Consider the following 26,171-nt stretch of genomic DNA (forward strand, 5'->3'; position numbering starts at 1 on the left):
TGAAGTCATTTTTTGGATAATAAAAAAGGATTAGTTGCCTCCCTGATAACTTGAGTCCCAGTATTGGAGCAGTGCATATCTATCTATATCTAAAAATATCCTATATTTTTAAAGTTCTGACAGTTTGCTATTCAGTGCAATTTATGCTCAGAAAACTTAGAAGAAAATAAATTTGTAAGTTATTTTAGAGTTCTAAAGGCATTATTCCATTACATAAATATTTGCATTTTCTAAGAAAAGTTATGACCAACCTAGATAGCATATTCAAAAGCAGAGACATTAGTTTGCTGACTAAGGTCCGTCTAGTCAAGGCTATGGTTTTTCCTGTGGACATGTATGGATGTGAGAGTTGGACTGTGAAGAAGGCTGAGCGCCAAAGAATTGATGCTTTTGAACTGTGGTGTTGGAGAAGACTCTTGAGAGTCCCTTGGAGATCCAACCAGTCCATTCTGAAGGAGATCAGCCCTGGGATTTCTTTGGAAGGAATGATGCTAAAGCTGAAACTCCAGTACTTTGGCCACCTTATGCGAAGAATTGACTCATTGGAAAAGACTTTGATGCTGGGAGGGATTGAGGGCAGGAGGAGAAGGGGACGACAGAGGGATGAGATGGCTGGATGGCATCACTGACTCGATGGACGTGAGTCTGAGTGAACTCCAGGAGTTAGTGATAGACAGGGAGGCCTGGCATGCTGCTATTTATGGGGTCGCAAAGAGTCGGACACGACTGAGCGACTGAACTGAACTGAAGTTACCCTTTGCTCAAAGTGAAACCATCTGTCTCTCTTTGAATTTGTCATTCAAGTATGCCATTTGCAGTTGTCTTTCCAACAGTACCACATTGTTCGAAGAATTCATAAATGTCTTTCTGACCCTTGACTTGCTTCAGCAACAGCAGTATTCCAGTGTTCCAAAACCCCTGTCTTGGGGGCAGGTAACTCTGTATATCATACATCATCCTGGTCCAGTTGTGCAGACTCTCTTAGGGGTAACCCTCCCTCCTGCAGCAGTTTCCACCATAGGTACCCACTGACCTCCTGCTGCCCTGAGCCTTCCTCCTTGCAGCCTTTAAGACCTTCCCCAAACAGGGCTCTATGTCATATCTACCCACATTTTCATTCTTCACAACAGATAAATCAGAAGCAGGGGACACCATGGTTCATAGCCCCAGCTCAAATCAGCCAGACTTGATTTGAGTCCTAGCTTTGCTTTTTTTTAGTTATGTAACCTTGGACACATTTCTTAACCTCTTTGTACCTTGGTTATGTCATGTGTAAATTTGGAAAAAATAACAGTACTTATTCCACAGGGTTTTTGTAAGTATTAAATGAGATAGTACATGTAGAACACTTAGCCCATAATCCAACAGGGTATTTCCTTGTATCTATTTCTGAGTAGTTAGAACCTTTCAAATTCAAATCAAATTCTCAAAACTAATTATTGAGACTGTTCAATAAATGATGACTATATATGCTTCTTGTCCTTTGCTTATAGTTGAATCAAGTGTTAAAATAGGAGTAAATTAATTCCGCTAGGTAATGTGTTGATATTTTTTCAAGGATACACTGAAGAGAGAAAACTGTTTAGAAGCAGGATGTGGTATCTCTCCAGTCCTTCCCCAGAGACCACCCTCAGTGTGCCTGCCATGTTCCCAGAGCTGAATTGGAGATGCGTAGTTTCATGATTGATAGAGCGAATTGAACTTGGGCAGGACTAGTAGCATTTCATAAACCGTAGTGTTATCCATGGGAAGAAAGTTTCATTTATTAAATTGGACATTCCTGCCAATTTATAGTCTTTGGGAAAAGAGTCTGATGTTTGATGTTTTGTTGAAGCTGCCCTCTTTCCTTGTCTCCAAAAAAAAAGGTCATTATCTCAGTCTTATCTGTCAATGTATTGCTGGGGATATTGCTGAAGCTACAGAATTTGGTGGTTAAATAACATTTGTGTCACCAGTAGAAGTATTTGAATTAGACATAGAAATTTCCCAGGTGGAACGCATTTCTAGCCCTCTGCCTTCTTTTTGAATATTTTTCAGTCTGACTGATAATATAGTGTGGTTTGTTTATTTAACTTTCTTTGTATCTAGTGTCTAATTTAGTTGTTCACCAGGGCAAAATGGTCTCGAGTAGATGTATGTTAAGTTACAGTTAAGATCCAGGTGATGATATGGAATTGCGAAAGTTATTAGGATATGTTTATATCTCCATTTCTGAGTAGTTATGCAAACAATATGCCACTTACTTTGATAAAGAGGAGCAGTGTCAAATTCTCAAAAGTTTCAAAAGTTGTAGCTAGAAAGTCTCGACAAAAACTGAGACTATCAGAAGTATGAATCAATGAGAAGACATTAGTGGTTTAACGAACACACTTTGGCATTTCGTTGTCAGTTCTTCAGTATTCTAATGCTATGGATTAGATAGCATCCTACTAGTTACATGTTTATGGAAGAAATCCATCTTCTTTGATGTCTTAGTTTTCCTAATTCTAAAAAGGAGCAAATTAAATAAATTTGTCATTTTCCTACTGTATGCAAGAGATACTAGGCTATTTTCTAAGTGCATTGAGATCAAGGTCTTTGATCTCAATCAGTCAGACTTGATTTGAGTCCTAGCTTTGCTTCTTTTTAGTTATGTGACCCAGACACATTTCTCAACCTCTTTGAACCTTGGTTATGTCATGTGTAAACTTGGAAAAAATAGCAATATTTATTCCTCATGGTTGTTGTAAGTATTAAATGAGTACATGTAGAACACTTAGCCCATAATCCAGCAGGGTGGCTTTAAAGATCAGGAGTACTTGCCATGTGCCAGGTTCTCTACAGGTGTCCCACACTATCTCCAGTCTCCATCTTCCCCCTTGAGAGGACTGACTTATTTGACAGACAAGGAAGGAGAGAGATTTGGCTTGTTTACATAAAATAAATGACAAGGCAGAGTATCAAACCCAGGAATTCTGGCCAGAAAAGCCTGTAACTCCCACCATGCTGGACCATCACCCCTAGTTAAAGACCACTGAAAAAATTCTGTGATCAGGTGGCAACTTAACTTCTATTGCCACTTAAAGTTTTGTAGTATTTTAATGTGGTGATACTGCAGATATTGGTTTATCTGTCATTACTGTTTTACAACCAGTTGTATATTCTAAACAGTTCAAACTTATCTAAAGGTGTCATCTTCCCATTCCAGAAGCATCCTTTGTCTTACCTCTGCTATTTTCATCTCTATAAGAAATCTCATTGTTTTCTTCTTGATTCTTTAAATAATTTTTTAACTACCATTTATTGAATGGCTTTATGCTTATTCAGTGTACAAAGCAACAATCACCTTGTAGATGGCATATCCTTGGGCATAATATAAAACCTCTTCAATCTGCTGTTAGTAGATTCCTTCTAGTCTATTATTGTTAAAACTTAGAAGTTAAATGCTGGAAAATTAAAAATTGTTTATCAGTTGTTTAAGGTTAATAAGAGTTCAGCTGTGTTTGTCAGAGATTTCTTTCTGAAAATTAGCAAGCTGACTACCAAGGCAGAAATGTATGGAAGTGTATTTCTTTTTAGGTCATGGATTAAAAGACTGTTGTATACAAATTTAGCACATGAATATAGACTTTTTTTTTCTTTAAATCCTTTCATGCCGAACAAAAGAGAGAGGAGAGCCACATATACAAGATAGAAAGTTATCTCTTTGCAAGGAATGTTACCACTATTGGATTTAATTACCCAAGAATTCTTTACCTAAGACATTTTGGAAGATTAGTATTCCTGAATAATGAAGTATGGATTGAGTGTCTCCAGGTCACATGCCAACGTTTTTGTGACAGACATTTCAGAGGCATCTTTGGGTCTGGTTATGCCTATGTCCATGCGAATGCTGTCAACGTAAAACATGATCTAGGTTCAGACCAGTTGGTTCTTTGGGATAGCCTGACTCTTGATTTACACTGTGCAAGTCGACACTGCATCTCTTAAATTTAGCAAAGTTTTCCAAGTTGTCCTGTAGCTTGGTCTTTAAGTTTTGATTTATATCTTTGCACGGTGAAGACTCATGGTAAAAGCTACCATATATTGTGAATGAGTTGTGTGCTCAAGTATGTGCCACTTACAGCTCACATTTGTGGCTTCTGTCTTCTCTTCATTCCTATTGTTAGTGGGCCGGTGCCCCCGATGAATCAGAGCAAACTCTTATGTGGGATAAGTAGCTTAGGAATTTGAAACAAGTCTTCAAGGAGTGCATGCTGGAGAAGAGATGTCCTAGAACACTAATTTAGTATCAGCTATTAGTATTAAAAATGTCAGTGTGGAGATTAAACACTGTCTGCAAATAGCAGTCAGGAGGAGATTAATCTTCAAATTAAAATGCCAATTAAAAATTTAAAATTAGTTTTGGAAAATGGACTTCTGCTTTTCTTGCTGTTGTGTTGAAGTTCAAAAAAACTTCCAAAACTTTCTAATTATATCTTTAAAAACTCTCAACAATAAATACAAATTTAAAACTACCATGATACTGACTCCCAGCCACACTTACAAACTGCCTTTTTTCCTCCTACTGATATAGTCCCTAGTAAGGTGCCAGTGATTAATAACTAATCACTTCCTAGGAAATCTCTTTTTGATTCTCAGACTTCTGTGCTCTTTTTCACAAAGAAATATGCATATATAAACACAGACTGTGATAGATTTTCACAAACTGAGGGAACTGATCATCATCTGAATCAAGAAAGAAAACAGTGTCAGCTGCCCAGCAGTCCCACTGTCCTCCCTTCTGTTACCATCCTGGGCTTTCACGCCCTCACAACTACCCGCTACCCGCCAAGACTAGTTTCACCAGTATATGCTCCCTTACGTCTGGGTTCTCTGGCTCAGCATTTCTTTTGTAAGAGTCAGTATATCACTCATTTTGATGCTATATAGTGCCCTACTGTGTGGCTCTCATACCATTTATTTACCGATTCTACTGTTGGTGGGCATTTGAGTAGTTTCCATTTGGAAGCTATTAAAATTATGTCTGGTGATAGAATCGTAGATTTTTTAATAAGACTTGGGCAGGGAAGTAGAAGCCATCTGGTCTTATAAGATTTAAGTTAAATTCTAGGTATTTCCTTCTTTGTTACTTTGGAACAGTATTATAGATTTAATTTCTAAAACAGTATATATTTAAGTAAATAATGCTTTCTATGAATATGAGCTCCATATGTCTAGCTTGCCCCATGTTTCCTTGCCTGATGCTTAGAATAGGCTTCCCTATCACGCTTCCAATCACTCCTTCAATGCCAAGCTTAAAGACCATCTCCTCCATGATGCCTGACCCTATAGGAAATGACCTCTCTCTTTTCTGAAATACCAGACTATTTGGTATATCTCCCTTTTCTCATGTTACCTTTCATATCCTATTCTAAGAGCCACCATCCCTTTTGTAGTAGTAGTGCCTTTCGAATCTTGGTGTAACTTAAAAGAATACAAAGAAGATTGCTTGTTAGAGCTTTTATTAAGAGTTTTTACAACATGATGTCCCCTGTGACCTAGGTATCAGGCACTGTCACAATGCAAACCTGATTCAGAGTCTCGAAAATGTTACAGGCTCCAGAGTGAGAATAATGACCCAATTTTCTCTCAGTTCTATTACTCTCCCATCCATGTAAAATAGAAGGAAGTTGGTCATCTCATTTTATTAACCCATGGCCATGTCTGATTTTGCCTCTACACTGCCATTGTAAACTCAGGCTTGTATCCCCCTCAGTTCAGTAGGGTTGGTTCTTACCACAGATTCTATAGGCAGAAGTTTGCTCAATTAAGCTATTCCACATTAAAATCTTGAGGAGACAGATTAAGCGGAGGGCTTCAAGTTGAAAGATTATTTTTGTTTGTTGTGTTTTATCATTTTGCTGGAGTTACCAGTTTTCCTTTTAATCACTATCAAAACTCTGTGTGATTATTAATACCGTACCTCAGTATATGTTTCCTTATTGTATACTCATTTCTTTAGAACTCTTTATCCCTCCTAGGTTGTAAGACCTGTGAAAGCAAGGGCCACATCTTACCTTTGTAGCTTCACAGACTTAGGTTCCCAAAACTGTCTGAAAAAAGATCAGTGAAAATGAATGGATTGAATGGCTTTATAAGGGAAGGACTTGCCTGGGAATCTAAGCATAGCTGAATTATATAGCCCTGAGCCCATTACCTGCTCCTAAAATAAATCTGATTGATACTGTGTCCCCTCTGTCCTACAAGGATATTTTGAGACAAAATTGGGTTATACGTAACAGTTTGAGCCTTTCAGAGATGGAATTACATAAGGCACTTTGCCTCTTAGAAGTTGCGTGATTTAGTTAGATGACATCTTGTGCTGGGTCTACTTTAATGTGAAGACCTTATTGCAAGCCTTTGTATATATATAAATGATTTAGCCTTTTCTGGGGTTTTGGAATGGTTTAAGAGATTGCAGATCAAGAATATATCAAGGAACTAAGTTAATTACCTCTCCACCACCAGTGGCTCTATTCATGATCCTGGTATCTCTGCTCACTTTTGGTTTTGAGAGGCTTTTTCTAATTTTGCTGGGCAGTTGCATCTTAGTCACATCTCTGTTGTAATATTAATCATGATACATTATAATAGCCTGATTTTTTAATTGAAGCATAATTGCTTTGTAATTTTGTACAAAATTTTGTAAATTTGTACAGAATATATATAATTGACATAAATATATGTCAGTCCTGCTCTCTCAGTCTGTGTCACCCTCCCCATCCCCACTGTGTCTACATGTCTGTTGTCTATGTCTGCATCTCTTTCCTGCCCTGCAAATAGATTCATCTGAACCGTTTTTCTAGATCCCATATATATGTGTTGATACCCCAGTTTATAATACCTGTTATCTCTCCCTTTCCAGACTGTGAGCTCCATGAGAACAGAGATGTGTCTCATTTTATTTATTCTCCTAGCTCCTAGCATAGTACAGAATAGATGAAAGGGGCCAGAGAAAATGAGAGGAAAGAATAATAACAACAGGGCACAAATCATAAATTTGGAAACACTTAGTAGAGCTGTTTGTCAAGTACTGTGCTAAGCATTTGATACTCAGTATTTTAGTACACTGAAAATCCCATGAGTTATATACTGTGCTCCCATTTTACAGATGAAGAAACTAAGGCATGGAAAGATAAAGTGATTCTCCCAATCACATACAGCTGGTAAAAGGTGAAACCAGGGCCCAGACTCAGATCTGTGTGGCTTAACCACTGGCCCGTTTGCTTTTGTTTTTCTGTCCTAGCAGCCAAGGTTGTACCTCAGGCACAGAATAGCCTTGTAGATTAAATAAATAAATAAAATGGCTGAATTAATCATACTAAGTACATATAAAAGCTTTATTCGTAATAAAAATTATGAAAACAAAATTTCCTTTTTCATTTTAAAAGCATGTATTATCTATGCATACCTATGTGACATGTTGGACTTCCCTGGTGGCTCAGTGGTAAAGAATCTGCCTGCAATGCAGAAGACCCAGGTTCGATCCCTGGGTCAGGAAGATCCCCTGGAGGAGGAAGTGGCAACCCACTCTAGTATTCTTGCCTGGAAAATCCCATGGACAGAGGAGCCTGGCGGGCTACAGTCCATGGGGTCCCAAGAGTTGGACACGACTTAGCGACTCCACCACCACCACCACCATGAGATGCCAGAATGTTTAGTTCCACTTCTTGACAGAAAAACTGAAAGGCAGAAAGTCATGTGTTTGCTGTTGATCCCAAAGTCAAATGGCTAGTCTTTCTTCCACATCTGATTACTGAACTACTTTTTTTTTCAATTGAGGTATAATTAATTCATATACCATAAAGTTCAGAAGTGTTTAGTATATTCAGGACATTCTGTAACCATCACTACAACACAGCCTACTTTCAGAACATTTGCATCACCCCAGAAAGAAACCCCTTACCTGTTAGAGATCACTGCCCATTCCGTCTCTCCTCAGTCCCTGGACAATCACCTGTCTCCCTTCTATCTCTGTATACTTGCCTTTTCTGTATATTTCATATACATAAAATCATATAATCTGTGACCTTTTTTCTCAGGCTTCTTTCACTTTAGCATAATATTTTCAACATTCACCCATCTTGTAGCATGTATCTTTATGGCTAATAATACTCCATTGTATGGATAAACAAAAATCCATTCATCAGCTGATGAACATTTGGTGGTTTCCGCTTTGGGGCTATTATGAATAATACTGCTAATGAACATTCATATGGAAGTTTCTGTACGTATGCACAAATATTTTTAGTTCTCTTGGATATATCCCAGCAAGTGAATTGCTGGCCCCAGGGCCCATGTTTAATGTTTTGAGGAACCACCAAACTTTTCCAAAGTGGCTGCACCATTTTATAATCACAACCAGTGATGTATGAGGATTCCAGTTTCTCCACATCCTTGTCAGCACTTGTTACTATCTATCTTTTGTATTATAACAGTCCCAGTGGATGCGAATGGTCCCTCATTGTTGTGTTGATTTGCTTTCTCTAATGACAGTGATGTTGGGCATCTTTTTGTTTATCACTCCCCTGTTTATTTTGAACTTGTTTTTATTTTTCTCTTTTTAAAGTGCCTCTTTTTGGAATATAAACTTTGTTTTTCTCCTTGTAATATCTGTTTTATTCAAAGAAGTCTCTAGTTTGCATTCCCACCAACACTGTAGGAGGGTTCCCTTTTCTCCACACCCTCTCCAGCATTTATTGCTTGCAAATTTTTGGATCGCAGCCATTCTGACTGGTGTGAAGTGGTACCTCATTGTGGTTTTGATTTGCATTTCTCTGATCATGAGTGATGTTGAGCATCTTTTCATGTGTTTGTTAGCCATCCATATGTCTTCTTTGGAGAAATGTCTATTTAGTTCTTTGGCCCATTTTTTGATTGGGTCGTTTATTTTTCTGGAATTGAGCTGCATAAGTTGCTTGTATATCTTTTGAGATTAGTACAGCCACTATGGAGAACAGTGTGGAGATTCCTTAAAAAATTGCAAATAGAACTACCTTATGACCCAGCAATCCCACTGCTGGGCATACACACCGAGGAAACCAGAATTGAAAGAGACACATGTACCCCAGTGTTCATCACAGCACTGTTTATAATAGCCAGGACATGGAAACAACCTAGATGTCCATCAGCAGATGAATGGATAAGAAAGCTGTGGTACATATACACAATAGAGTATTACTCAGCCGTTAAAAAGAATTCATTTGAATCAGTTCTGATGAGATGGATGAAACTGGAGCCGATTATACAGAGTGAAGTAAGCCAGAAAGAAAAACACCAATACAGTATACTAACACATATATATGGAATTTAGAAAGATGGCAATGACGACCCTGTATGCAAGACAGGAAAAAAGACACAGCTGTGTATAATGGACTTTTGGACTCAGAGGGAGAGGGAGAGGGTGGGATGATTTGGGAGAATGGCATTCTATCGTGTATACTATCATGTAAGAATTGAATCGCCAGTCTATGTCTGACGCAGGATACAGCATGCTTGGGGCTGGTGCATGGGGATGACCCACAGAGATGTTATGGGGAGGGAGGTGGGAGGGGGGGTTCATGTTTGGGAACACATGTAAGAATTAAAGATTTTAAAATTAAAAAAAAAAAAGTCTTCTAAGCATATTAAATGCTCATGGACTCTATTACTCATGACATCTATTAAGGGTGCCAAGCTGCTGAAACCATGAAGTATAAGAATTTAAGTGCGTTTCCACTGGCAACTTTGCAGAAAACCTCCACATCACAGTATTAGATCACAGGCTTTCATAACCCCAAAGTTATGAGGATGATAATGCTTTATTAAAAAGCTTTTAGTGTCATAGAAACACTAAGAATTTTTTTCAATTGCTATTTTCTTAACCTTTTACATCCCAATGAGGCAGAAGAAAAGACAGTAGCTATCTCAAAGAGTCTTCCAAGAAAACAAATTTAGAAATTTGAATATCTTAAAAAGTCCTATGTGTCATGGAAAAACTTTTTGAGCATTATCACTGATTCCAGATATACAAAAGTATTTCAAGTTTGTTTTCTTTTTTGTTGTTGTTGTTTTTTTTCAGATTTGATTTTATTTTACTTTACAATACTGTATTGGTTTTGCCATACATCAAAATGAATCCGCCATGGGTGTACATGTGTTCCCAATCCTGAACCCCCCTTCCACCTACCTCCACATACCATCTCTCTGGGTCATCCCAGTGCACCAGCCCCAAGCATCTGTATCCTGCATTGAACCTAGACTGGTGATTCGTTTCTTATATGATATTATAGATGTTTCAATGCCATTCTCCCAAATCATCCCACCCTCTCCCTCTCCTACAGAGTCCAAAAGACTGTTCTATACATCTGTGTCTCTTTTGCTGTCTCGCATACAGGGTTATCGTTACCATCTTTATAAATTCCATATATATGCATTAGTATACTGTATTGGTGTTTTTCTTTCTGGCTTACTTCACTCTGTATAATTGGCTCCAGTTTCATCCACCTCATTAGAACTGATTCAAATGTATTCTTTTTAATGGCTGAGTAATACTCCATTGTGTATATGTACTGCAGCTTTCTTATCCATTCATCTGCTGATGGACATCTAGGTTGCTTCCATGTCCTGGCTATTATAAACAGTGCTGCGATGAACATTGGAATACACATGTCTCTTCCAATTCTGGTTTCCTCGGTGTGTATGCCCAGCAGTGGGATTGCTGGGTCATAAGGCAGTTCTATTTCCAGTTTTTTCAGGAATCTCCACACTGTTCTCCATAGTGGCTGTACTAGTGTTTTCAAGTTGTTTGCCAGTCCTGGATGTAAATCACACTGCTCATTCATATAGGATGTTAACATTTCAGCAATGTTGAAGTTAATGTTAGCTACCAAATTTGGTTTAAGCCAGAGAAAAGGGAAGAGGTTTGAAAATTCCATATGCCAGTTTCTTCCCTATACATTGAAATAATATTTATACTAGCCTCTGAAGATTTATAGTAGTAGACTTGACAGATTACATATGTATAGTAAAGTCCATATGAATTTAAGTGTTTATGGTAGCTCTGAGGTCTTTCTGGCTTTCAGACCTTACATGTTCCCATCTTCAGTTCATATTTTACTTGGTGGCTTTTAACAACATTCGTTATCTTCATTCTTACTGTTAGTTGAATTTATTTGGTCCTAGTGTTCACACTGATGAAATTTATCAATTCTCTTATAAGCCATTTTTATGAAAGGTGATTTTTTTTTTACAAAAAGCCGTTTTGAATTTTTGTTTATTTAGTCAGTCCTCAAATACTGGTTGGGCTCCAGGTGTGAGAAATACAATGGAAGTAAGACAGTCGTGGAGCTTGCCTTTGTAGCACTCACACACTACCTGTGGACTCCAGAACCAGTTAGGTACCTGCGGCTGTGATGGTGCTAAAAATGTACACTGTAAGACTCTCTGAGAGCACATAATGTGGAGGAACTGACCCAGTTTTGAACTGTCGGGAAAAGCTTTTCTGAAGAAAAGCACATGATCTGAGCCCTAAGGGACAGCTGGACATTCACACCCAAGCACTGGCGTGTGCATAGGCACTAAGGCAAGAGTGGGTTTGAGGCTTCTGAGGACCTGAATGGAGAACAGTGTGACGTCAGGAGAAGACACAGTGAGGCAGCCGGCAGGGGCGACATATAAAGGCCTGTTAAGCATCTGGGCCTCTGTCAGTGGGGAGCCATTGTAGGGGTTTAGGCTGTAGAATAGCATTTACGGAAGCCCATAAAATTAAGAAAGGCCAAGTGACTCATTGCTCTTTCAATTTCTTCTCTCTTGGTCAGGAGTATGACTGGAGAAACTATCAGCCCAGTGAGATTAGTGAATCTGAGTTGCAAATGCTCGCCAGCCTACGGCGGCAACAGAATGAAGAACTGGAGGACACTGGGGCTCCCTATGGCCTGAGCGCATCCCAGGTTGACAACTGTAATGTCAGCATAAGCACCAGCAGTGACGACACAACCACGTGGAACTCCTGCCTGCCACCTGTGAGTCCAGGGGTTTGCAACTTTATTTACTGCCTTAATCAGGGATCTAGCCTCTCTGTAACAAAGCCCAGCCTCGCCTGGGAAAAGTAGGGCCGAATGAGAACACTTCCCATGAAAACTGTTCTGAAATAGTGTTGTGATACTGGAGGCATTGTCTTGTTTTAAATTATCTTATTTATCTTCAGATAATGAGCTTCCCTGGTGACTCAAACAAAGAATCTTGCCTGCAATGCAGGAGATCCAGGTTCAATTCCTGGGTTGGGAAGATCCCCTGGAGAAGTCCCTGGCAACCCACTCCATATTCTTGCCTGGAGAACCCCATGGACAGAGGAGACTGGCAGGCTTCAGTGCATGGGGTTGCAAAGTGTCACACTACTAAAGTGACTTAGTTTGCACCTTCAGATAATGTATGTTAATTGTGCGGTGAGATATAAAACCCTACATGAAAATGAAAAATAATAATTTTACTGTGCTGCTAAGTCGCTTCAGTCGTGTCCGACTCTGTGCGACCCCATGGATGGCAGCCCACCAGGCTCCCCTGTCCCTGCGATTCTCCAGGCAAGAACACTGGAGTGGGTTGCCATTTCCTTCTCCAAATTTTTTTTTTTTTTAACTGTAGACTCTAGATATTTCATTGCATTCTCAGCTCCGTAGCACAAGCCCTGGCACATAGAACAGGCTCAATATATGTTTTAAAAGTATCCGTTAAATGAATGAACAAAAAGGAAGAGACTATAACTAAACCAAGTATAGCTTGGATATGGTGGCAGAAAAAAACGTTTTTGGAAGTCGCCGGATTTTTGCTGACTCCTCCCTGTGTCTCTGGCCATGAGAAGCATTGCAAGTACTTCAGCAGCTTATACTATACTGTATGTTTATATGGTTAAAGCACTCTTAAATGCGGCCCTTCATTTTCTCTGTAGACTAGCAGGTGGCCTGGAGCAGGCCTCAGTCTGCCTGTTTTTCAGTTGAAGAAACTAAAGTCTGGACTCAAGCTTCCATACCTGCTCAGTGGTAGAGCCCAGAACAAAGCCCAGTGATTATACTCCATCTATTCTTCAGTACGATCCTCATGGATCTTATGGTTTAATTGAAAAGACAAAGCAGAAACATTCACAGAACAGTCAGTCACAATGTAAGAAATGTCATGGGGCAAAAGAATAAAATCATTATTATAATAATGATAATTAGAGCTGCCATTTCTTTAAAAACCTAAAAGCATTTAAGATCTCCATAGACCGAACAAACATTTACTTATAATGCTACATTCAACATCAGATCAAACATATTAAAATGCACTTTCAAATCCAGTAGTAAATATAGTTTTTTACCAGACAATTTTTGAAAGAAAATATAAAACTGTAAGCACCTTTGATTCATGCTTATATAAAATAACATAAAGAAAGATTAAGTTTAAGTGTAGTTAACAGTGGATAAGTTATGTTTTAAGTATTGAGTTAAATATCAATTTTTAAGTTTTCATTTTCTATTTTAAAGTAATTTTTTTTCCAGATCTCCACCTTCTTTGTAGCTCTTAGAAATCTCAGAGGCCCTGACACTAGCCCTTGTGTTTCTCACTTACTCCTTGCTGCTATCCTATGTGGTAAGTGCTATTGAGTTCCCATTTTCAGTTGAGAAAACAGACTCTTGAGTAAAGTGACACAGAACTAGTTTGGCATGACTCTCAGTTCTAAGCTTCTAGCCTCCATGATATTGACTTCTTGATATGTGACTTAATTGTCAAATGAGTGCTATGAATATCTAGCAGAAGTTGCGATTTCTACTCTGGAGAGAACTTCCAAATCACAGATGAGGAATACAAATTGGTTCTAAGGATAAAGGGTAGTGGGGGCGATGAGATTAGTTTTTCTTTAGTGTTCTTTTTACCACCTTGACCATCCTCCAAGTTGGTCTTGCCTTATTTAGCTGTGCTTTCATTAAACTGAATGATCAAGCATACATAACACCTCAAGCAACCTTGGGCCCAAAGAGTACCTACCCACCCAGAAAAACATACCCCTGTGTGCTGGTTACTCAGAGTACCCTGATAGCCAGAGCTAAGAACAGAAGAGTAAGTTGCAGATTTTTGCCAGTGCAATTTACAGTGGAATGGAAATACTGCCTTTCTTATAAAGTATTTCTTAGCAGCCATTTAAACCAAAAGTAACAAAGAGAATAGTGGCCTTCTGAACAAACTCATTCTGTCATGAAGTAGCTCAGAGACCCAGCATTACAAACGGCAAGCTGGAAAGTGATTATTCAAGACTGAAAAGGCTGAACTCTTAGTTGCCCTGGATACCATGTCCCATCACTGTCCTGTTGTGGCAAGGACTGAAGTCCCCATGCATCACAACTACTTCGCTCTAAAAGTCTACAGCTGAAAATAACCATTGGTAATGAACTTAATAGCCCCTCTATTTGACCAATTTCCTCTATTTGACCAAATAAGAAATTGAAAACAGTCTATTTTTTTAGACAGGGAAAATAATTGAAAAACCTACCTTTGGTATTCATAAGATATATTTATTATTCCATCAAACTCAGTCTATTTCAATATTGGAACTATCAACAAATGGAAAATTGCATTGCTTAATGAATTCTGCATCTTGTTGCTCGTATAGAGTCTAAATAGAGCAATTTACAAGAACTACTGTGGTCTTTTCTGGGAGCTCATGATTTTCTTTTTAGAAGTGGTACCAGGGCAATGAAAAAGAAGCGATGGAAGAAGACATAACTTCATCACAGTGATATCCTGCTTTTCTTATGTCATAGTGATGGCACCATCCTCCACACTGACACTCAAGCCAGAAATTTGAGAGACATCTCCACTTCTCCCACCCCTTCATTTACCACACCCAATTGGTCTCCAAATCCTGAGAATCCCCTCTCCTTTTTACCTCTTAACCCTCCCTATCTAATACCACGCTCACATCAAAAGTGGCCCAGACAGTAGAGTCTGCCTGCAGTATGGGAGACCCGGGTTCCATCCCTGGGTCAGGAAAATCCCCTGGAGAAGGAATGGTAACACAATCCAGTATTCTTGCCTGGAAAATCCCATGGATGGAGGAGCCTGGCAGGTTACTGTCCATGGGGTCTCAAAGAGTTGGACACGACTGAGTGACTTCACTTTACTTCATCTAATAGCGTAGCTTTGGTATTTCATATCTTATACAAATTCCCTCATCAGTTTCCTAATATTAAGGTGCCTGCAATCCAAGCACTAAAGCATGGTAGTTAGGAGCACAGGCTCTGAAGTCAAATCGCCAAGGTTCACATCCAAGCTGTGACCTTGTCAAGCACATGGCACTGTGTCTGAGACATGATAAGCAATTAATAAATTAAGTTGTCATTATTATTGTCATTATTATTCATCCTGGCTATGAATCTGATAATGATCTCATCCCTACATAAAGCCCTACTCCTCATTGCCTCTTTAGCCTGGCTTACATGGTCCCCCCACCATGATCTGAGACCTGCCCCTCTCCAGGATCATCTCTCACTGCTCTCCACCTTTCTCTCCATGCTTTAATCCCAGTGGTAATCCGCTAAAGGCACTTTGCATGCATCCTTGTACCTTGTACCAGTTTATCTCTTAAGACTCAGCTCCAAAGCCTTCTGTAATCCTTCTCCAGGCTCACTGAGAGAGGTAGCTTCCTTTCCAACACAAGAGCCAGGATTATCTCCATGCTAACACTCACCGCAGCCTAGCTTGTCTGTCCCACATTAATTCTTCCCACATATTTTCTGAGTGGTACAATCTTCTTTGGACTGTGCTGGGGATACAAACAAGTCTTTCCTCACCCTTGAGATACTGTTCATACTATTCATGGGGTTCTCAAGGCAAAAATGCTGAAGTGGTTTGCCATTCCCTTCTCCAATGGACCACATTTTGTCAGAACTCTCTACCATGACCCGTCTGCCTTGGGTGGCCCTACACGGCATGGCTCATAGTTTCATTGAGTTAGACAAGGCTGTGGTCCATGTGAGTAGATTGGTTACTTTTCTCTGATGGTGGTTTTCAGCCTGTCTGCCCTTGGCCAACATGTGCTGGATCGCTGAAAAAGCAAGAGAGTTCTAGAAAAACATCTATTTCTGCTTTATTGACTATGCCAAAGCCTTTGACTGTGTGTGTGGGTCACAATAAACTGTGGAAAATTCTGAAAGAGATGGGAATACCAGACCACCTGACCTGCCTCTTGAGAAATCTGTATGCAGGTCAGGAAGCAACAGTCAGAACTGGACATGGAACAACAGACTGGTTCCAAATAGGAAAAGGAGTACATCAAGGCTGTATATTGTCACCCTGCTTATTTAACTTATATGCAGAGTACATCATGAGAAACGCTGGACTGGAAGAAGCACAAGCTGGAATCAAGATTGCCGGGAGAAATATCAATAACCTCAGATATGCAGATGACACCACCCTTATGGCAGAAAGTGAAGAGGAACTAAAGAGCCTCTTGATGAAAGTGAAAGAGGAGAGTGAAAAAGTTGGCTTAAAGCTCAACATTCGGAAAACGAAGATCATGGCATCCGGTCCCATCACTTCATGGGAAATAGATGGGGAAACAGTGGCAGACTTTACTTAGGGGGACTCCAAAATCACTGCAGCCATGAAATAAAAAGACGCTTACTCCTTGGAGGAAAGTTATGACCAACCTAGAGAGCATATTAAAAAGCAGAGACATTACTATGCCGACTAAAGTCCGTCTAGTCAAGGCTATGGTTTTTCCAGTGGTTATGTATGGATGTGAGAGTTGGGACTATGAAGAAGGCTGGGTGCCAAAGAATTGATGCTTTTGAACTGTGGTGTTGGAGAAGACTCTTGAGAGTCCCTTGGACTGCAAGGAGATCCAACCAGTCCATCCTAAAGGAAATCAGTCCTGAGTGTTCATTGGAAGGACTGATGTTGAAGCTGAAACTCCAGTACTTTGGCCACTTGGTGCGAAGGGCTGACTCATTTGAAAAGACCCTGATGCTGGCAAAGATTGAAGGCTAGAGGAGAAGGGGACAACAGAGGATGAGATGGTTGGATGGCATCACTGACTTAATGGACATGAGTTTGAGTAAACTCTGGGCATCGGTGATGGACAGGGAGGCCTGGCGTGCTGCAGTCCATGGGGTCGCAAAGAGTCAGACATGAAAGAGTGACTGAACTGAACTGAAAAGTCTTGAGATACTCACCATATTGGAGGTAAACAGCTGACTGTAAGAGTGTGATAATAGGATATCATTATTATGATAACAAGAGAGTGATAATAAGATAAAGAGACGAGGGAACACGTGCAAGGGAATAATTCTACTTGTTGGTTTCAGGGATATTTTCACAGAGAAGGCTGCAGGTAGGCCAGAGAATGAGTGTAAGCTCATCACATAAAGAGAGAAAAGGAATTCCAGGTTCTGAAAAGGAGCAGAATCAATTGTCTCCTTTAACATGATTACCTCCTCTTAGTACCTTGTTTTCTCCATTACCTCAAACAGAACTTGAAATGAATTTTCGCTTCCCTCATAATCACTACCCACCCCGATCCAACAACACTGCTGCTTCCTCCAGCTACACTGCAGCTCACACATCATGGCCCTGCCTTTTGTCCACATTCTGTTAGCGATGCCATTATCCATATCCTCTTCTCTGCCTGGAGACCCTCCTTCCCTCTTCTCTACCTTGAACACTCCTGTGTTTGAAGGCCCAGCTCAAATGTCCCATCTTCATGAAACCCTCTCTCCTGCATAGAATTATTTTATTTCTTCTCTGGCTCCCAGTATCTTTGGTGATAACACTGAGCACGTCAGGTAACCACTGTCATCAGCATCCCTCGAGCCTGGTTCTGAGCTCCTTGAAGGCAGGACTGTGCCGAGCACAGGGCCTAGCATGAGGTCACACTCAGTCAGCGCTGGCGGTTAGTTGTTTGGTTGAGTAAATCAGTCAGTAATATTAAAAGATTCCTTTTTTACTCCAAGGTAGTTTTATCAAAATTCCAAAATAAACATCAGCTGTACTTTGCTTAAATAAGTCCTGAATGATGCTGGTAGTATTTTACATTCAAGATTTAATAAATGGATATTAAATACACACAAAAAGGAAAAATCTCCCTCTGGGCAAGGCTTGGTGATAGTAGTTTAGAAAGAAGATTTAGGCAGGTCACATTCAGTTTGGCATCTTTACTTAATGACTTCATACACATTGCAGTCAAACCAGGAAGCCTACAGAGAGTAAAACAAGTCTTTAAGTCTGTTGTGTTTACTGCAAGCTTTGGCTTCTCAGCTTTCCTCAGCATCTGTGCAATTCAGAGTAATATGTACTATTTTAAAAGTGTTTAGTTATAATAAGTTGATCGTTTAAAAGTGTAATTAAATGTAACCATATTTCTCATAGCAAATTGGCTTTTGTAGGCATCTCTTGCTAAATAAATCAAACCTACTGAGAAATCCATTGGCATTTGACAGACAAATTTTTCAAAGTTTCTAACTTAGAACCAAATTCAATTAAAACAATACTTTTCAACTTCTGTGGAAACCAGGCTGCAAGTAATCAATTTTGGAGGGTTCTGTTAGGAGTAGCCCTCATGAGATTTATTGAAAAACTGGGCTCTAGGCAGCCTTTGGAAGAGAGCTAGAGTTAGTTATAATGGATTCTTAAGTGAATTTTATTTTGCTGAAGGATTTTGATTGATAGGAGCATAAAGCTATGTCTTGAGGAGTGTGTGTGTGTCTGTGTGTGTATGTATATGTGGTATGTGGTTCCTTTTCAGGAAGAGGAATAGCTGTTAATGGAAAAAGTGACAACCAAAATAATTTAGACTCTGTGTCAGCCAACCTGGTCTCAAATCGCAGCTCTGCCTTTTGCTAGCATGATCACCTATAAAATGGGAATAGTAGAGGCCCTTCATTGTGTGGGCATGGTGGGAATTGATTGTGTGCTTGGAGTGTGTGTGCTTAGTGCCTCAGATAATGAGCTGACACTAACTGTAATTTGCTGCTCCCCCAAAGATGCTCTCCTCAAAGGATCACTTGAGTGATCAGAAAAGATTGCTAGGATATTTTCTCTTTTTGTGACCACTGAAGGCTGTAAGGGTGGGCTGAGATTCTGGTGTGCTTGTTTTGACGTGAGCTTAGCATTCAGACTGACCCCTCAGAGCTTGACTTAACTCATTGTTCCAATGTTTCGTTATTTCTCTGTCCCGCCTCTAATCTAAATTGAAGAAAAGCATGCCTCATGTGATACTTTGTAAGCAGATGCCTCAAAGCCATCCTTCCTCTAAGTTAATTCCCATGACCTAATATCAAGCACATAAGTCTCCTCAGCTTGTTTAAAAAAAAAAATCTTCGCATGCATCCATCAACACGGCATACTGCAGAGCATAATATTTGGAGAAAAAATGAGGCAAAATGCACTTAATAAAATTGCAAGCATATGGTGAAGTTCTCAGGTTATTTATGGTCTTGATTAACCTTGCAACATTTTTTTGCCATTTTCATAGGTTTTAACATAACAACAGAAAAATATTTCCTTTACCTTTTAACATGACAGGATTATCTTATCTCCTGTTCTTTAATTTAGCCTTCACTTCTCTCCCTCACCCCCAAACGTCTAGCAGCTTGATCATGGAAAAGCAGAGCTTCTTGTGGCTCAGTGGCAGTTCATTTCATGTGTGGTGTTTTCCCGACTCTAGTGCATAGCAACAGCGCCACCCAGAGGACAAGGTCCCAAGTTTGTAGGATCTGTTCCATTCCTAGGCTCATAAACATATAGTGTTTTACATGATGGTTGCTGGCTGCTATGTGTACAATGTGTAATATACTAGCATTTCAGGCTCTTTCTAGTTACTAGGTCTTACTTTGTCCCGATATACAGATTCATTACCTTCTCAGCTCTCTTTGGGTATAATGAGTTTTCTTTTAATCCTCCTGAACTAAAGACATTAAGTGCTAAACTGCAGATAAATCTGATGAGCAAGCTGTTCTTTATACCACTATAGAAATGATATACGAAAACTAATATTGAAGTCAGTGTAGTATCTGTGCTGTCAGGAGAAAATATTAAAATGTGCGAGTTGTTCTGTGTTTAATGACTATGAAAGTCACCTCATGAAATAAACTTTTCTTGTTCTTAGAGGATTGTCTGTTTTATCTTATGTTGTCCCAAATTAAGCAATGTGGCAAAACATTTTCTTTGATTTTAAATATATAGTTACATGTCATAAGAATGAAATCAAATGAATTTAATTTATGGTAAGGAGATAGTCCTACATATATCAAATACATGTATTTCAGGACCACTTTTTCTTCCTGCCGTTAACTGAACTGAATTTGTCATATTTGTTATGCAAAACTTATTTATGTACTGATTTAAGTGAACCTCTGAGCTAGATTAAGCCCTGCAACTTACTGATTAAGAGGGTAAACTGAGGAATGAGATTGGATGGGTTCAAATTCTGGCCCCACTATTTCCTGACTCGCATGATCTTAGGTTAACACCCCCTTCTTCCAAATGATCACTCCACCCTCTGGAGAACAGAAATGCTCACAGAGTCCTATTTCCTCCTCCTTTAGATACAGTTGTTAATCCTGTATATTTCATAGAATTGTGAAAAAATTGGAAAAAGTGAAAGTAAAGTAACTCAGTTGTGTCGCACTCTTTGCGACCTCACAGACTATAGCCTACCAGGCTCCTCCATCCATGGGATCTTCCAGGTAAGAATACTGGAGAATACTCCAGGAGATCTTCCTAACCCAGAGATTGAATCTGGGTCTCCCGCATTGTAGGCAGATGTTTTACGTTCTGAGCCACCACGGAAGTCCAACAGGGATTTAACACAGAATAACTGCTCAATAAATATCAGTTACTACTATTATTATTGTTGTCTTGGTTATTTGTAGGGCTTCCCTTGTGGCTCAGCTGGTAAAGAATCCGCCAGCAGTGCAGGAGACCAGGGTTCCACCCCTGGGTTGGGAAGATCCCCTGGAGAAGGGAAAGGCTACCCTCTCCAGTATTCTGGCCTGGAGAGTTCCATGGATGGTCATTTGCACGTGTTCGTTATTATTCCTGTGCTGCTTCTTGCTGAATTCCAAAATTTTAAAGATGATCTTTTTTTTTTTTAACTGGTGCTTTCATGGAATGTTCCCTACCTAGAAGTAGTCGAAATTGGTTTACTGTTGCACATGTACAGAAGCATATCTATTCCATTTGTGGATGGGGATGTTTGGCTTCAGACAGTTCATCTGTTACCCCTGCCTCCACCCCCATCATATTCAGAGAGCTGTTAGAAACAATTAGGCCATTCTGATGTGGGCCGGGAAAACAAAAAGACATCATTGAAGTGAAAGCTCTGCCTTTAGAAAGCATTAAAAGCAAAGTCATGGGAACTGGAATATCTTAAAGGAGCTTTTTAGCTGCATCATTGCCGTAATCCCTTCCTGTCCCTGAACATGATTATGAAATTAGAAGACATGTACAGAGAGGGAACTGAGGCCACCCAACTTTGTATCGCACCCCCCTGAATGCAAGACTTGGATCCTTCCCCAGCAGTCATTAGCAGTTGGGGTTTACGTCAGTTTTAGCAGTTGCAGGTATGAGTCAGAATGCTTTACCATGATATGCTATTATTAAATTTAAATAAAACATTTGGGGGTAAAAACTTAGTTTTCAATAGTAAAAATTAAGTTAAAGAATTGGGTATTCAGACCTGGTTCCACCACCTTGCAGTTATTTTTAACTGAATTTTTAAAATTTACCTTTCTGTCTATTCATGTCAGTAGTCCTTATTACTTCAAAAAGTTTACACTTATTATTTCTCTGTTTTCTTACACTTTAAAATCACTGTGAATGTGAATCTTTTATGTTAGTGTTTTTTTTTTTTACTCCTTGTATCATTGTGTCTATTTTATAGAAAGATGAGCAAACATGGAAGGGCAGTCTGTATAGTCTAAGTGAGAACTCAGTCACAAACCAAATAGCATTCTGTAACCATTTCTATTCTCCAGAGAGTGGAGTGAGTCATTTGGAAGAAGGGAGTTAGGGACAGGTGTAAAATAGAATTAACAGCATAAAATTAGGAAAATGGAAATTTGTCTGAATAGCAGAACTGTGATGCTTAGAGAGTTATTTAAATGCTTCAAAAAGTAAATAGGCAGAGATCCATTCACTAGAGGCCCGAGTGCAGCTGAAATTCTGGATGAATACTAATGAATATATTACTGGGAGTATTTCTACACCACTGTGAGTTGGTCTAGAGAACCTGTTAGGCCCTTGGCTTACTAATTCCTTTTTTGCTGTGAAATAATAAAGCCTAAATCATAGTACTAAATTTTACTTGCAAAGTGCTGGAAGTCTTATTTCTCCTGTGAGATCAAATATGTCTTATGATATGTTTTTCCTTCTACTGTTCTCCCAGCTGTTTTTCTTATTACTGAAATGGTGATGTATTGATATTGGTTCAATTACCAAACTAGCTGAGCACATTTAAATTCATGGTGCGTCACAGATAGACTAAATGACTGTGATTATCAGACAGGGTGTTTGATTTAAAGAAACACTTCCAAGAGATTATATATAGAGAAAGACAGTTTAAAGAATTCCCATCACCCATGTCATTAATATTTTAGGACCCATTAAATTAAGGAATATGTGGGAAATAAGGAAATGTGCCTTTCATGTACAGGCATCATTGCCACACTGTTTCCTTCAGCTGGGGTCAGCACTGTGGGGCCACATTATGGCTGAGAAACCTTACCATCAATCCCGTTAAGTAAGGAAGTAACAGAGTCCTTCAAATGCAATTCAAAAATGTATACCAAATTCCAAATTGTGATGAAATGAGAATGTTAAAAATGGTTTTCATATTAGAATCATATGGTTGCTAACCACATAAAAGAAATACTTTGAGGAGATGATCAAAAAGAATTTCTATCAGATATAATGGAATTTTCTCCCTTTATAAAACAAAGGAAAAATATCAAGTTACATTGGAGGCAAGTGTTTAAGGCTTACATGAAATGTAGTTGTTTAGCTATGTTTTGAAAAAGGTAGTAACTTAAAGATTTCTTGCAGAGGAGAAAATTCAGATTTCATATTTTTGTTAAGTATTGGTATCAGTCAGTTCTTTCGGTTCTGTGATTAATGCTTGAGGTTCTATTATGCTAGGGGAAACTCACTGCCTTGACCTAAGATGTATATGTACAATTTCAAAAATGAAAGTAGCCACTGTCCTTGCACATTTAGTAACATTGGGATATAAATATATGTATATGCTGTATCTAATAATGAAAATAGATATTATCCTTGCAAATTTAGTAACATTGAGATATAAATATATGTATATTCCATATCTCTGAGCCTCCAGTCCATTGCTCATATTTGCTATGCAGCATTAGTTCCAGGAGACATTTTGTTTTTTTACACTGTTAACAAAGGAGCAACCTTTGTTAACAGTGTAAAAACTCCGCAAAGAGAATTCCACACATGAACTTTAATTACACTGTCAGTTCAGTTCAGTTCAGTTCAGTCGCTCAGTCATGTCCGACTCTTTGTGAACCCATGAATCGCAGCACGCTGGGCCTCCCTGTCCATCACCAACACCCGGAGTTCACTCAGACTCAGCGTCCATCGAGTCAGTGATGCCATCCAGCCATCTCATCCTCTGTCGTCCCCTTCTCCTCCTGCCCCCAATCCCTCCCAACATCAAAGTATTTTCCAGTGAGTCAACTCTTCTCATGAGGTGGCCAAAGTACTGGAGTTTCAGCTTTAGCATCATTCCTTCCCAAGAAATCCCAGGGCTGATCTCCTTCAGAATGGACTGGTTGGATCTCCTTGCAGTCCAAGGGACTCTCAAGAGTCTTCTCCAACACCGCAGTTCAAAAGCATCAATTCTTTGGCACTCAGCCTTCTTCACAGTCCAACTCTCACATCCATACATGACCACTGGAAAAACCATAGCCTTGATAGATGGATAGATGCTGTCTAATCCAGTGACTGGCCATTAAAATAACCTCTGCTTTCCCTCATATACCACTTTGTTACTTCCTGGATCTCCCAAACAACCTTCAACTCTTCGTAAAATAAACCTTCTTGCAGGTTGTTTCTCAGGAAAAAGGTAGTGAGAGTGCATGTGAAAGTTTATATAAAGAGCATTATGCTGATCAGTACCTCAGAAATGTTTTATCTTTTACAGCCTGTCAACCAGGGCCGTCACTATCAGAAAGAAATGAACCCACCTTCTCCTTCTAACCCCCGGTAAGAGTCATTAATAAGCTAAATTTATTTTATTTTTTTAATTTAAATTTATTTATTTTAATTGGAGGCTAATTACTTTACAATATTGTATTGGTTTTGCCATACATTAACATGAATCCACCACGGGTGATTATATAGGGACTGACTGTCCATTTTTCTTGGTTTCTTAAAATTGTTTTCCAAACTTCTGAAGAGCTTACAAAGTTGTTTTTGTTAGAAGTTTTAGTTTAGTCTAGTCTTCTTAATCAAACTATGTTGTCATGGCTAATAGTATAACTAGATTTTTATGGCACTTCTGCGTTTTACTAGCTGGGGGACTTTGAGAAAGTCCTTTAAGTCAAAGTAATTCAGGCATAATAATTACCTCAGTAGTATTTTGGGAATGTATGAAAAATCCTTAGCATAGTTCCTGGCAACATAACAAACTCTCTTTAAGTGTTCATTTACTCAGTATTATTCTATTTGCATATATATTTCATCTTAATAGGTACTTGATGTTCAGTACATTTTAGACATGAATCTTTGTATCACCTGGTGCTTTTATGTTCATCAAGATAGCTTATGTGAGTTCAAATGGCTGTTCTCTTTTTCATAATTACTAAGTTCATAATGTCAAAATAATTTCATTATTTCAAAAATGTCATTGATACAAGTCACTTGTCAATATAGAAGAACCTTATTAGGCTCATTAGAGATAAGTGTATCTAAATTCAAGCTTTGAAATATATGTAATATTATATGGGTTTTAAAAATAAATAAGCTATTGACAGTTTATCCATATAATTCAATATCACTTTATTACTGTTTATTAAATACTAGTAATTTACTGAAAACCAGTCTGTTGTGAGCTCCACCCTCAGCATCTTAGTTGTTACAGTACAACTCATTATCTAAATGCTTCTCATTATCAAGCTCTCTCACCTGAATGAAACAGACAGGAAGGATTTGTTAAATAAGAATACAGGGCTATACCCTGGAAGCCAAGGGCAGCTAGGCCTCGGGGGGGATCTGTATAGGGAACTAGAAAGCAGAGAGGCAGCTAGGAAGCATCCTACACCCCATCTCTGCTTACTTCTTCCTATCTGCTCCATTCTTCCAAGCACCAGCTTTCTTTACTTCTCAGTCACATATGGCTGTCTTGAGTTTACATATAACTGTTCAGAGTAATGCTGAGGCTGACAGTCTATGCCTGAATCGCAGTTCCTCCTTTCATGGAGAAAGAATATGATTGGCCTAGCTTGGGCCAAGTATTCACTTCTGGTCCAATCAGCAATGAAAAACCAACCAACCAAGCCACATCAAGCTAACATGGCTATCAGAAAACCACCTACATGGTTTACAGGACTTTTAATGGGGCCCAGAATGTTCATGAGTAAGTATTCTTTATTAGTAATCTCTTCTAAGTGTTTCTGGTCATCTATATACTCAATCTGTCTTTCTTGCATGTTACCTAGTGGACAGAATTGTCACTATCATAAATAGATATAATAAGGAGTTGAAAACTGAGACTGTAATTTCAGTGTATATAGAAAGATGTTTAAAAATTCTTCAAAATAGTTCTCTCTTGATATGTGAATATGTCTTTCCTAATTTGCAGCTCATCTAGATTTGACCAATAGACTATCTCTATATGAATAAACTTTCAAGATACCTGGAAGTCTAACTTTGGTCCAAATTATAATAGTCAGAACTTGTAAGCTGAGTAAATGAATATGATAGAAAGTTATGTTAGAAAGTGGAGCATTTTGTTTCAGTGAAAGGAAAACGGAGGCCTAGTTTTCATCCTACTTCTGCTCCTAACCCAGTGTATGATCTCAGGCAAGCTTCTCAACCTGTTGAGTTCAGTTCAGTTCAGTCACTCAGTCGTGTCTGACTCTCTGCAACCCCATGAATCGCACCACGCCAGGCCTCCCTGT

General features: G+C 39.0%; 1 protein-coding gene and 1 non-coding gene across 4 annotated transcripts in view; both read left to right on the plus strand.

The window, feature by feature from the left end:
- The window catches only part of CFAP20DC (CFAP20 domain containing), a 256,995-nt gene that overhangs the window by 169,533 nt on the left and 61,291 nt on the right, over positions 1–26,171 (plus strand). For all 3 annotated transcript variants that reach the window (XM_068982422.1, XM_068982423.1, XM_068982424.1), the window contains 2 exons: positions 11,820–12,023; positions 24,194–24,255. In XM_068982422.1, coding sequence (XP_068838523.1) covers positions 11,820–12,023; positions 24,194–24,255 — 266 coding nt within the window. The remainder of the gene's footprint in view (positions 1–11,819; positions 12,024–24,193; positions 24,256–26,171) is intronic.
- On the plus strand, positions 7,452–7,523 carry TRNAC-GCA (transfer RNA cysteine (anticodon GCA)). Its single transcript has one exon. It is a non-coding gene; the product is annotated as a tRNA-Cys (tRNA).

The sequence above is a fragment of the Capricornis sumatraensis genome, chromosome 10, assembly GCF_032405125.1.
Source record: "Capricornis sumatraensis isolate serow.1 chromosome 10, serow.2, whole genome shotgun sequence".
NCBI lineage: Eukaryota > Metazoa > Chordata > Mammalia > Artiodactyla > Bovidae > Capricornis > Capricornis sumatraensis.